The sequence below is a fragment of the Cetorhinus maximus genome, chromosome 20 (genome assembly GCF_964194155.1).
Source record: "Cetorhinus maximus chromosome 20, sCetMax3.hap1.1, whole genome shotgun sequence".
Lineage (NCBI taxonomy): Eukaryota > Metazoa > Chordata > Chondrichthyes > Lamniformes > Cetorhinidae > Cetorhinus > Cetorhinus maximus.
In genome coordinates, this window is record NC_135898.1 from 35,447,861 (window position 1) to 35,460,917 (window position 13,057).

The 13,057-nt window shown below is 41.8% G+C and overlaps 1 protein-coding gene and 1 long non-coding RNA gene across 5 annotated transcripts in view; one reads left to right on the forward strand and one right to left on the reverse strand.

Annotated features, from left to right (window-relative positions):
• arid5b (AT-rich interaction domain 5B) overlaps window positions 1-13,057 on the reverse strand; it is a 143,195-nt gene that overhangs the window by 12,615 nt on the left and 117,523 nt on the right. For all 4 annotated transcript variants that reach the window (XM_078565884.1, XM_078565883.1, XM_078565885.1 and 1 more), the window contains one exon: window positions 4,740-4,938. In XM_078565884.1, the coding sequence (XP_078422010.1) occupies window positions 4,740-4,938 (199 nt within the window). The remainder of the gene's footprint in view (window positions 1-4,739; window positions 4,939-13,057) is intronic.
• LOC144695021 (uncharacterized) overlaps window positions 1,779-13,057 on the forward strand; it is a 61,717-nt gene continuing 50,438 nt past the window's right edge. Inside the window, exon 1 of the long non-coding RNA XR_013579846.1 lies at window positions 1,779-1,856. This is a non-coding gene — a long non-coding RNA (uncharacterized LOC144695021). The remainder of the gene's footprint in view (window positions 1,857-13,057) is intronic.

The window sequence follows — 13,057 nt, forward strand, 5'->3', positions numbered from 1 at the left end:
ACTGACAGGCCTTTTTGGGCTTCTTGTCATTCTGTTGCAATGTGCCTTTGTGCACTCTAAATGGCAGCATTGTCTAAGGCTTTCATGTTCTACTGAGTAAACTGTCAAGATAAGCGGCGTGTTAAGACAGCCCTTTTTGCTATAAATCAGCTCAGCCAGAAACGCATTTAATAGTTTCATTGACACACATTTGAACTTCATTTTACCCTTATGATTTTATTCAACTTTAATTTGTGTACTGCTTGTTTTTTAACCTCCTTTGGATCAGATTATCATCCAGCAATTAAGCAGTGAGTTCCAGAAGACAGCGTTTTCCTCGTTAACTCCTCACCACCCCTCGCTATCAGCCCAAGGCTTGGCTGAAGCTCAGGCGCTCCAGGTGAAGATAAAAAGACTTAATGATGGCTATGTGCATTTGTGCAGCAGTACTTTAAGCAGTGAAACATCCCACAGGAAGGTATTTGGACAAACTCTGATACCGTGCCACAAAAGGAGATGTTAAGACAGGACTTGACCAAAGAGGTTGGTTTTAACGGACATTGTAAAGGAGGGGGGGGGGGCGGCGAGATGGAGAGAAAGAGGTTCAGGGATCCAGAATTTTGGGCCCAAATGGCTGAAGGCACAGCTACTTATGGAAGGGCGAAGGAAGTCAGGAATGCTCAAGAGGCCACTCCGAGAAAGAGGAGGGGTTACAGGCCATGGAGGGGGGATGTGGACATGACTCCATCCCATCTGCCTGAGGTGCCCATGTGATCGCAGCCCAGCTCACTGTGCCAGCAAACTGGTTCCAGGTCTTCAGCTTCTAGTGAACTGTATGAGGCTGAAACTGCCCCATGGTCTCTTAACAGCAGCTTTATGCCCATGAAATGGTTCTTTGCTGGAGAATCCTGGAATGGAATGGGTTGCAGCTTGAAGAGGTTGATCCAATCAACAGGTCGATAAATGGGAAAACAAGAACTAGGATTTGGACAAGATTTTATTTTTAATGCAGTTTATCCCCCTGACAGAATTAAATCTTCATGACAGGTTTCCCTTTGGCAAAAAGCAAGTTGCTCTTATTAAAACAAAAGCAAAATATTGTGGATGCTGCAAATCTGAAATAAAAACAGAAATGCTGGAAATACTCAGCGGGTCTGGAGCATCTGTGAAGAGGGAAACAGAGTTAACGTTTCAGATTGATGACCTGATGTTCTGGTGGAAGGTCACTGACCCGAAACTTTACCTCTGTTTCTCTCTCCACAGATGCTGCCTGATCTGATGAGCATTTCCAGCATTTTTATTTTTTTATTATTTGCTCTTATTACAGTTCTGCTATATCAGCGTTATGAATCGTGTCTCAACTGCAAGGAATGTGGAATTTTTTAAGAAAGCAGGAAACCTACTGTATTTAAAACATCGCCTGGTAAGAAGTGTGGAAGGAAAATGTAAAGCCATGGTAATGTTACAAATATTATTACAGCTTTCGACTTTGCACAGATTTCAGGCCTTGTTCTTTTCTGCCAAGTTTAAATGGCACGAGAGGGTCAAGTTGTGATTACTCTGCTCTTCGATTGAGTATTATTCAGTCTCTCAGGGGCCTATGGAATTGCATGAAAAATACCAGACAGATGAGCAAACTACAGAAGACTGAAGTATATTCCACAATGTTAAACAGTTACCTCTGTTTCTGCCTGGAAAACAACTCTCTCTAGATCTGATATGAATTAACTGAAAGTGATACAACGTTCAACTATGTTTAAACAGGAGCTAATGTTTAACGTGAGGAAGTCCAGGCTGGTCAGTAATGTATGTGTGCATTGCATAAATCTGGGCATACTAAATCTTAGTATTGTACATCGACGGAACCATTCTGTGTGGTAAGTAGCATAACAATGGATTTTATTCATATTGCTGTGGTACTGAGATTATTTCCTATCATGAACTTATCTCCACCTCTGTAACATAGGAACAAACATCAAATCACATGCAATGATAGGCAATCTCAAAATTGGGTTTTGCCACTTTCAAATGGTGGGCATTCGTAGCCAAGTTGGTAATGATGCCTTCACACATTGGTGATGGTACATTATGCCCGAGCCTTGAATGCCCCACCATCCCCATGGTAGCCTAGGTCATGTGAGCAACCACTGCAGTATTGTTAGGCCTGTTAAAAATGCTTCCACTTTTTTTCTCCCCAGTGTGGAGGAGGAGATGAAACTTGGCAATCCAAATCCTATTAGCTCGTCAGGGGGGAGGGTAGGAGTTTGCCAACAAGCGGAAATCCTCTAGGCACCTATCAGTGGCACTGGACTAAAGCTGGGTACGGACGGTTACCAACACGTTGGCATGGGGAGAATAACACGGCAGAAATCCAATGCATGGCTACCATTTTGTGCCTGTAAAATTGGTGGCCAGCTGTTTGAAATCAGGATGTGGGCTGGGGGCAGGGGTGGGGTAAGGGGAGAGCCTCCTGTTCCCTTTCAATAATTTTTCTATATCCTGGCTGATATAATATTTCATAAACTCAACTGAAACAGCCAGAAGGCTGATTAAATATGCGAGTTGGGGGCTGGAGGGAGGAATCTTGTGCCAATTGTAGGACCTCAATCGAAAGATTCAAAGGTGCATTTCAGACCTTGTGGTACACACCTTGCCTCAGTCATGCCAGCAGCCGAGCAGCCTGACTACAGGTCCTTAAAACGACAGCTTGAGCCCACCCAACAAATGGGCAAAACAATTGTGAGCATTTACCTTTGTGGCAGTGCTGCTCCAGGGTCCAGAAAATGAACTCCAGCCACCACCAGTTCTTTCAAGGGCTCCCCACCCATGAATAGTGTCTGAACAACCCTTCCACCACCCTGGAAAAGCCTCCAAACAACCCCTCCAGCCCCGCTCTGGTCAGCCTAGCATTGGTGACGGCTTAATTTGCTATCGGGCCCTGGTGGTGTTTAACCAAAGGCCTAACTCTGATCTGGTTCAGGCTGCAGAGACTGTGTCTGTTTCAGGTGGAAGGCAAATCTCTCAGCTGATGCAATAACATTCCCCTCATGCTGAACAACTGTCTGCCTGTGAGTGTTGCTCAGCAGCCTGACGTTTACAGGCCTCCATCCTCAGCTTCAGAAATACTGAACTGTTTAGGTTCTCCGGTAGTGATGGAGACACCTTTAACTACACACCGAGCGACCATTTTCTGGCATGTTCCCCAGCTACCTAACTGGAAGAGGAAAAACCTCGCCTCTGAATCCAATGATGGAAGGACAGCTCAGTTCCTCAGCAGCAGAATGGAGGGGGCAAGAAAGAAGTTTGGAAGTTCTCTGCCCCTCTACTGGTTTATTTATCCCAGTGGAAGTGCTAATGAGAATGATATTTGTCTATACACAAGATAGTTCAAGTTCAAATTCACAATTAAAAGGCCTGGATTCAGAGAATCTGGAATTCTCCTTCCCAGAAAGCAGTAGAGGCTGGGTCATTGAACTTGAGTTAGTTAGATGGAGTTAGGTAGATTCTTGATAAACAAGGGAGTCAAGGATTATGGAGGGCAAACAGGAAAGTGGAGTTGAGATCACAACCAGATCAGCCACGATCTTACTCAATGGAGGAGCAGGATCAAAGGGCCAAATGAGCTACTCCAGCTACTAAGTCCTACGTTGCTATCCAAAGAGGTGGAGGTTGTTACCATATGCAACCTTTTATTTGCCAGCTCTCAGCCAAGCCACTAGGTGGGAGCATCCCACTGCTCAGAGGGAAAACAGACATTCCCTTTGCCCTTTTTCCTACAAGTATGAATCCAGTCCTCCCTGCTAAGAACATCAGCGTGGAAATTCCACCTGCCTAAATCTACCTTTATGGTTAGTGGAGGTTATCAGTGTGCTCATTCATCAGAGAAAAAATCATAACGATTTAGTTGAAATATCTCCTGCACAGTGTAAACTCAACCATATCAGGATGAAGAAAGCCTTCTGTAAGATCATCAATACTAATTTTGTTACCTATCCACATGTCATGCATTATATAACATGAAACAGCCCAGGGTCCATGACCCACAACTGAGATACAAGCATGGCATGGGAGCTGGCAAAGCTTACAGCACCACGCTAGAAATCCATCAGCAGCAAGGGAACAAACCTCACGACAATGCTGCCCACCAAAATAGAGATGGCAGCTACCAAAGTGCACAGCACTGGCACACAACAGAAGCAGGGGCAAATACTAAACCAAGCACAATGTATTTATCAAGCTGTCCAGCAACTGTGCACTCCAAACTGGCACACAGAAGAACCTCTCAATTGTACATATTAAATTGCACCACACCGCATGCCAACAGCACACATTGTGCCACACGGTACACCATATGGCAATATTATGCACTGAACCACATGACAATAACATGCATCAAAACACAATTCAACCTTGATAGTTATTCCAAAAATTAAGAAAGAGCAGCTAAATGTTATGCCACAATTATATTGCTCAATGCTCTTATGGTCAAACTAGAATTTTTGTTGATTACTTTCTGTAAGGAAATGTTTTCAGAAATGCTGATAAGGTAGTTATAGTTTAGTTGTTTGTATTAAGCAGTTTGCTTGCAAACTGTGGAAATGAAATGAAAGGGAAAGTTCCACAAAGTAACTTTAATTTCCTGAAGTCAGAAAATCTCGAGTGAGATGAGGTACTTGGATTTTTGGTGGAATGTATCTTACACTTATTAACAAATTTAATGCCCAGATCTGGTAACCAGATTGAGAGAGAACAGCACTAACCTCAGTGTACTCTTTCACTTTCTGATTGGTGTCCCTTTCTCTTTTCACTTTTCTGTTCTGTTCAGTCTTCCGTTTGGTTCCAGCTGCCCTCATCTTGCTCTCGCTCTCTTGGGGGCTGCTCTCCTGCTTTCGAGGCTTGACTGGAGGTAGAGGCTTGTCTTCCTCCCCTTTGATATATCTTTCGTAGGGCAGGATCAGCCTGCAACAGTCGTGAAACAGACGCAGTGAGAGAGAAACTTGGTGAGCACACACCAGCCAGCCTGCCCACCGTTACTATTGTACTCCACGTCCCTTACTGCAAAAACAAAAGGGAATGCCAAGGTTGGGGTGGTGGGGAGAGGAGGCTGCTGTCTTTCAGAGCAACACATCAGACTGCATCGAGCATGCAGGCCTTGGAAAATAGTTTGCATTCTCTGTGGTTTTCCTGCTTTTGGTCAGTGGGAGGCAAAGTGATGGCAAAAATCAATAGTTGAGACCACAGACAGATTTTCTTTGGTGTTTCTCAGCCCAGAAGAAGGGAGAAACATAAAGTGGGGGGATGGGGACGTGACAGACCTTCTGCTTGGTATCCGAGGATTGTGATCATTAATGGGTCTTAGCAGGGATTAAAGTTTGACTGAAGCAATTATAAATGTTAGCTTATGTTCCAACTAGTCAGTCAGAAATCTATTTTGACATTAAACAGTGTTTGGCTTTAAATAGCAATAAAAATAAAATATTACAGCAGCACTGCGTCTGAGTTAAGTATTGATCTCACTAACCTGCAAAAGCTAACCATTTGCATTCTGCAAATATTTTACTTTCAAAGTACAGATATTATCATCAGAGTGGTTATTAGTTCACATTCCCCACGTAGAAAGGGGGCATGAACAAGCTCTTGCTGCCAACAAAATGGCAACTTGCCAGCGATAATGCTTCAGCTCAAGACCACAGGGTATATTTATCATTAGATGCTATTACAAGGAATGCTTAAATATGTTACAGCTGCTAAAACTGGAAAAGTTCTCTCTGTGCACTGGAAACACACATTGATACCAAAATAATGAGCATCGGCTAAATTCTTGGTCCCTGCAGTAATGTTATAGTAACATTTACATAATGAATAACACATTATTGCAATGGATAATAATTTGGCTCGCATTAAGTTCCATTAAATGTGAGATGCAAAAAAAGGAAAATATTTCTAGCAGTGCTCTCTCCATCCTGTACACTCGCTTGCTCACACAGTGTACTAGGAAAATCTAATGGCTAAATAGGACTGATGGAAGAACGATGAGAAAAGGCATTGAGGAAATAAGTGCAGAACTTAGAACAACTCCTTTTTAAAGCTCTGTGGATAATAACCAAAGCTCAAAAATAAATCCAGGAGAGTACTGACCAAACCGCCACCTCACCGATAGACTGCAGGCTGGCATCAACCAAATTGTTCATCTGTTTCCTACAGGAATGATACTTTTACCCTGACCATACCGACACCTCATACAATGCCTCTCTCATCTCCTTTGTATCACAGAATTACCAGCCTTTTGTAAACAATGATGCTCTACCCCCGTAATCTGCTTGCCATTTAGTCAATTTGAGATCATATAATAAAAATTCTTGTATGTCGTGTGAATACTCTTACACTGAGCAGAGTCTGGACCAGAGGGAAACCTTAAATTCAATGAGATGAGACTCGACAAGATGAATGACTCAACATTCTTTCCCATCTATGGAGATTTCTGAGCATGTCTCCCTCTCTCCTTCTCCTTTTGAAATACAGGCTCTCTCCAAAATGAAAGAAAGCTCATTTATATCGGTTAGCAAATTAGGTGCCCATGTTTAGAACTTCCCTTTTAAATCTCTTAACAGTTCAGCTGGGACGTGAAACACTTAATTTTATTTTATTTTTCACAGAGCTCAGAAACTGGCAGTGAGACAAGGGTAAAAATACATTTAACACAGCTGGGCTGAAGACCTTCTGCCAAGCTGCAGGAAATCTAGAATTAAATGTTCCTTGTATCTGTAGAGTCATGACTAAGGTAAAAATCGGAATCAAAACACAAGATTTGCCTGTTCCAGGCTATCGGTTTTGTTTTTGATATTTGATCATCTGCTGCTGCTTCCGAGACAGGTCAGATTATAAAATTCACCACCACAAAAAAACAGGCAAAAGGAAAAGTCACCAAATAAAGCTAGCAGAACGCTCTTGGGATTTAACTTAAGCTTTTAAAAAAAACATCTCTGAACCACTGGCTTTTAAATGCACAAACTTCCGTGTACTGTTAATCCTGACTATTTGCCCCTGCACAAGGCTCAAAATATAGTCGACAGCAATGGAAGTGGGCCATTTCACAAAATGCCTCCCTCTACATTTTAGATTTGGTAAAGATGGCTAATTTTCTCCAAATATCAGGACTAATGAATTCCCTCAACCAGTTTTTCTCTGGAAAATAAAGTATATACTGTTTTGGGTGGGGGGGGGGGGGGGGGGCGGGGGGAAGAGGAGAGCAGTCTCAAGGTTCAAAGGGCATTCCAACCCATAACTCAAGGCACATTCTAAGTCTGAGCTCTTAGAGATAAGTTTTTGTTTAGATTTTTAAGTGAATGTGAACATAATTTCTTTTTCCTTCTGCTAAACATTTTATCTAGAAACGAGAGGAAACAGTCTAAACACTTACTGGCAAGGTTACAATGGAAACAACAGCTGAACACAATTCCAAAAAGGGTCGATATTCATTTTATGCATGTGCTTTTTCTGCAGCTCTAATTTTAAGAATTTGCCATGGTCTTACATTCCAACTGCGCACAGTTGCAGGGAATCGAAAGACAACAACCTTCTGAGGTACAAACACAGAACCTGGATTGATTTCAACGGCTGATATTTGCTTCATGCAGACATGATGTTTTATTTTAAGAATATGTAGAGTGGTGATGGAATTTGAGTGGGGAGGGGGGGGTTGATGGGGAGTGGTCGGAGAATAAACAAAACATCAATTTTTCCGGTTGTGCAGCTAACCGTGACAGCAGCTGAACAAACATGATATATTACTCCACAGAAATAGCACAAACACTCATTAAATTCTCCACAGTCGTAAACTTTCGCTCTACCAGCCATTACACTAAGAATGCTGACAGTACACATCATATCATTACTTTGTTTTTCAGCTCCTGCTGAATATCAGGAACACAGCTCTCAGTTTGGTGAAAATTACTGTTCTGCTGGTCCTTGCAACTGTTATTTTGTTGCTGCCTAAACTTATTACACAGCAACAGCTGTGTCCTTGTCACGTTGAACTATAATTCTCTTTTCGCATTGACATTTCATGAATAGCAACAGTAACAGCTTCAGTACATATTACAACAGCTATAAAATTGAATAGAAATAAATCATTCTTGGCTGTGAAATCAATCAATTCAAGATTCTAAAAAAAAACTCGAAAAACAACAGATCCAGAAAGGCAGGGATTGATCAAAATTGATTTGGTCGTTGCTCTTAGTAAGCTATCATTGCTCGATTTTTTTCTTCAAAATTTTGATAAAATCGATAGCTTCACTTTATGTTACAGAGCACAGGGGAACAAATATTTAAGGGAGGAAGAAAAATGATACAAAGTGACATAATGCCACATAATCCAGTTAGAAATGGCACTTCAGTATGGGCAAAATGGAGGAAATAAGATTATATTTTACACAGAATTTTACATCACAGAAACAGGCCATTTGGCCCAAGCAGTCCATGGATTGATTTTTGATTGATGTTTATGCCCCAAGCAAGCCTCCTCTCATCTTTATCTAACCCCATTAACATATCCTTCTATTCCTTTCTACCTCATGTTTATCTAGACTCCCCTCAAATAATGCGTCAAAACTATTTGCCTCAATTGCTCTTTGTGGTAGAGAGTTTAAACTCAAACCATTCAGGGTAAAGCTTCTCTTGAACTCTTGTTGGATTTATCAGTGACTATCTTCTATTCATGGCCCCCAGATTCGGACTCACCAAGTGGAAATATCTTCTCTATTGAACCCCTCCCTCAGGTCACCTCTCAGTTAACTCTTCCAGAGAAAAGAGCCCTAGTCTGCTCAGTCTTCAGCACTATACCAACTTGAATCATTTCCTACTAGTTGCCCAACTCATGTCCTCTGTTTGATAAAAAGACATAAGATACTCGTTAGACCTCAGCTGGAATATTGTGTACTGTTCTGGGCACCATTTTATAGAAAGGATGTGAACACGTTGGAGAGGGTGCAGAAGGGGTTTACAAGAATGGTTCCAGAGATGCAAAACTTCAGCTATGAGGATAGATTGGAAAGGTTGGGACTGTTCTCCTTGGACAGGAGAAGGCTGAGAGGAGATTTGATAGAGGTGTTCAAAATTATGAGGGGGTTGGACAGAGTAGATGGGGAGAAGCTGTTCCCACTCGTAAAAGGATCCAGAACGAGAGGGCACAGATTTAAAGTGATTTGCAAAAGCAGCAAATGTGACGTGAGAAAAAACCTTTTCACACAATGAGTGGTTCGGGTCTGGAATGCACTGCCTAGAAGTGTGGTGGAGGCAGGTTCAATCGAGGCATTCGAGAGGGCATTAAATGATTATTTGAATAGAAACAATATGCAAGCGTACAGGGAGAAAGGCAGGGCAATGGCACTAGATCATGATGCTCATTTGGAGAGCAGGTGCAGACATGACGGGCCGAATGGCCTCCTTCTGTGCCGTTGAGATTCTGTGAACTTGTCAGTGCAGCTCTCCTTTTCCTAGTTATCTAATCCCATTATCAGTCCTGCAACTGTCATAAAACACCCTCTTCCTGTCATGTGATACATCTATAAAAATATAGATGGGGTTGTTAAAAACTGTTATGATTAAAATCAGAGATGAGGCAAATGATGTAGCTCTGAAAGGTAAACGAAACCGGACGCAATTAAGAAGTGCAGTGCCAGAACAGTGTCACAGGCAAAGGATAGTCTAGGTTCAAAAAAATGGTGTAAACCGATTGAGCTTGGCTCTCCTGTTTTATTATGTAATCTAATTCCTACGAACAAATTACAGTCCATTAACTTGCTCCCAATCCTGGAGCTGCTGAGATAACTGACCCCTTACAGAGCAAAATCAAATTTTGTGTCTCTTTTCCCAGAAATGAGCCTGTTGTTCCTCAAACATTCTTTCTGACATTATGTTGTGGCCAAAAAATATAATCAGGACAACACCATAAAGTGCAGAAAACAGGTTCTCTGCTTGTGATGCACAGGGAGAGAAAATGGGAAATTCTAATACGGCTGTTTTTTTGGACATTGTGCAGCTTCCAAACAATTTGAGTTCCGGCTTTGATCACTTACTGTTTGCTGGAAAACATGTGCAAGTTTGTGACTTTGTATATTCTCTAACAGCATTGTGGAGCACCTTCACCACAAGAACTGCAACGGTTCAAGAAAGCAGCTCACTTCTACCTTCTCAAGGGTGCTGGACTCTTCCCCGCTCACTATCGATCCAGCCCACACCCTGCTCACTCGCCTTTCCTGACTGAGCTAAACCGGTGCTGGTCCTCTCAATGTGCTGTCCCACTGACTGAACTGACAGGCTATTCACTGCAATCTCACCACTAGGGATCCAACTGTTTACCAGCTCTTTACTTAAGCACTGTGTCTTCAAAGCTTTTCTGCGCAGTCAGCATTCCCAACACTCTCCGACACTAACTTTGGTGCAGTCTTACCAAAACATTGAGGGTCGTCTCATGCCATGTAGCATGATCTAAGACTGTTCACCATGTCATACCTGTACTTAATCTTGCTGCCAGGCTGGGCACCATGTTGTTTAGAAGGAACCACTGCTGCACACCATGTTGTGTTTTTATAATGGTGTAAAGGCATCAATCATTCATAGGGGATTGTGCAAACAAGTTGTGGGTTAATCTATCGAGACATGTGAATAGGTGTATATGGGTATAAACCTTAAGACATCAGACCTGCAGAGCAGTGTGTATGTGTTCTGCTGAAAGCAAAAGTGAAATTAAACTGGATCACATGACACACTTCCTTTCTAGTGATGTCATGTTCCTACCCCTTAATAGCATATTACAATAAAGAGTAACTAGTTGGGCAATAAATGTCAGCTTTGACAGTAACGTGTCATAAACAAATAAAAACTAAACCCCAGAAAACCCTGACATCATACCTGGGCTAAATATTTCAAATGGAAAAACATGCGAAAGAGAGTTTAATATTGTTCAAATGTTAACAGACCTCATGGGAGTATCATAAATGCAGCCATATACCTAGTCATAGTGAACGTTCTGTAGTTTTCACTCATTGGTACCTGGTTCAGCGCAACCCACCCAATGCTACATTGCAGTTCAAAAAACAGAATGAAACTTCCAACAGGTAGTATAACATTTGTATTGCAATGTTTGAAAGTTCCTGCCAAACCAGAAATACCTTTTAAAAAACAAACAAAGCTGGAAGACAGCATGAAAACGGCACACATTTCAAAAATATTTTAGTTGGAGAAGAAACAGTATTTTAGGTTCAATATACTCTTCTAGAATTACAAAAAGGGAGTTGAAGAATTAAGGTGTGTGACACCTCACATTTCAAATTCTGTTAGGGCTGGCAAAACTGATTTACAGCATCTTTATAAACATTGTGCTGATAATGAAAGCAACATAGTTACTAGGGTGAGACTGAGCAGAGATTAACCCACAGAAACACTATATCTAATGACTGCCCGGCTTCATGGAAGTACACAATAGCTCTAATTTACAATGTATTCTGATACTTGACCCATATTTTACAAACAATGCTTTAATTAGGCTAGGTGCAAAAAAAAACCAATTCCTCTGGTACAATCATTCACTATAACTAGGTATATGGGTGCATGTTCATATAAAAATATTAAACTAAGTAGAGTTCAGACTGGATTCAAAGGACCCAATGTCTAGCATGAAGAGTGCTACATCTTCAATAGGAATGTAATGGCTCTCCATCGAAAGAGTGGGTGATGTGCCAGGCAGACCTGCCTCAGGATCAAGAGTTGAGCTTAAAATTAAATAATGATGAACTGGAACTGGAGGGGAAAATATAACTCATGGAATAAAAACATTGCTTAGCCCTCCCACTGCTCAATGGGAAACCAGATGATGATGGTGTCCTTCGCTTTGACAATTGGTGAACGCACCTGGAATGTGGACACTTATGATTGGTCACGCCACTGCCTTTTGAGCTACTGTATTACACAAATATTCATCAACTATCCTCTTAGAGTTTTGGGAAACAAAACTGATCATTCTTGAAAGTCCACCAAAATACGTACTTTTAAAAAAATAATCTATTCATTCACAGGCTGTGGACGTGGGTAAGTGCAGCATTTATTGCCCATCCCTAATTGCCCTCGAGAAGGTGGTGGGGAGCTACCTTCTTGAACCGCTGCAGTCCATGTGGTGTAGTTACACCCACAGTGCTGTTAGGGAGGGAGTTCCAGGATTCTGGCTCAGCGACAGTGAATGAACGGCAATATATTTCCAAGTCAGGATGGTGTGTGGCTTGGAGGGGAACTTGCAGTTGGTGGTGTTCCCACGTATCTGCTGCCTTGTCCTTCTAGGTGGTAGAGGTCGTGAGTATCTTGTAGATGGTACACACTGCTGCCCACTACGCGTCGATGTTGGAGGGAGTGAATGTTGAAGGTGTTGGATGGGGTGCCGATCAAGTGGGCAGGTTTGCTCTGGATGGTGCTGAGCTTCAAGTGTTGTTAGAGTTGCATTCATCCAGGCAAAAGGAGAGTATTCCATCACACTGCTGGCGACTAAGTGAAAACCCAACCCAAGTCTCCTTTAACAACTGCAGTGCAGCAAAAAATGCTACAAAATCTAGAGCACACACTGTCAGATTTGTGAATGTGACTGTTATGACTTGGTGATGAAGAAATTCAGAGATATGTTCCTGAGGTGCACTTTGGAGTGACTTCTTATTGGGATAAGATTACAGTAATCTGAGCAGCGCTGGATAGAGTGCCACGCTCTGTTTTAAATTAGTCAGAGGAATTGTTTATTGAAGCAACTCATGTTCATCATTCTGGGATTTGGACACTGTAAAATACCGGAATTGTTGTAGTCAGCAATTGAAATTAAGTTTTGTTGAATTGTTCACTGCAGTACTGGATCAAAGATCAGCAAAATACAATATTACATGTAGCTTGGCATTCTGCCAATCCCTATCTAGCATGCAAACAAAACAGATGACAATGAGTAGCTTCTTCCCTGTTATTCGTTAACCCTCCATAAATGTACTTTCCAACACAGCAGATTAAAAATAATTTATTCATGAAGGAGAAGTGAAGAATGGGAAAG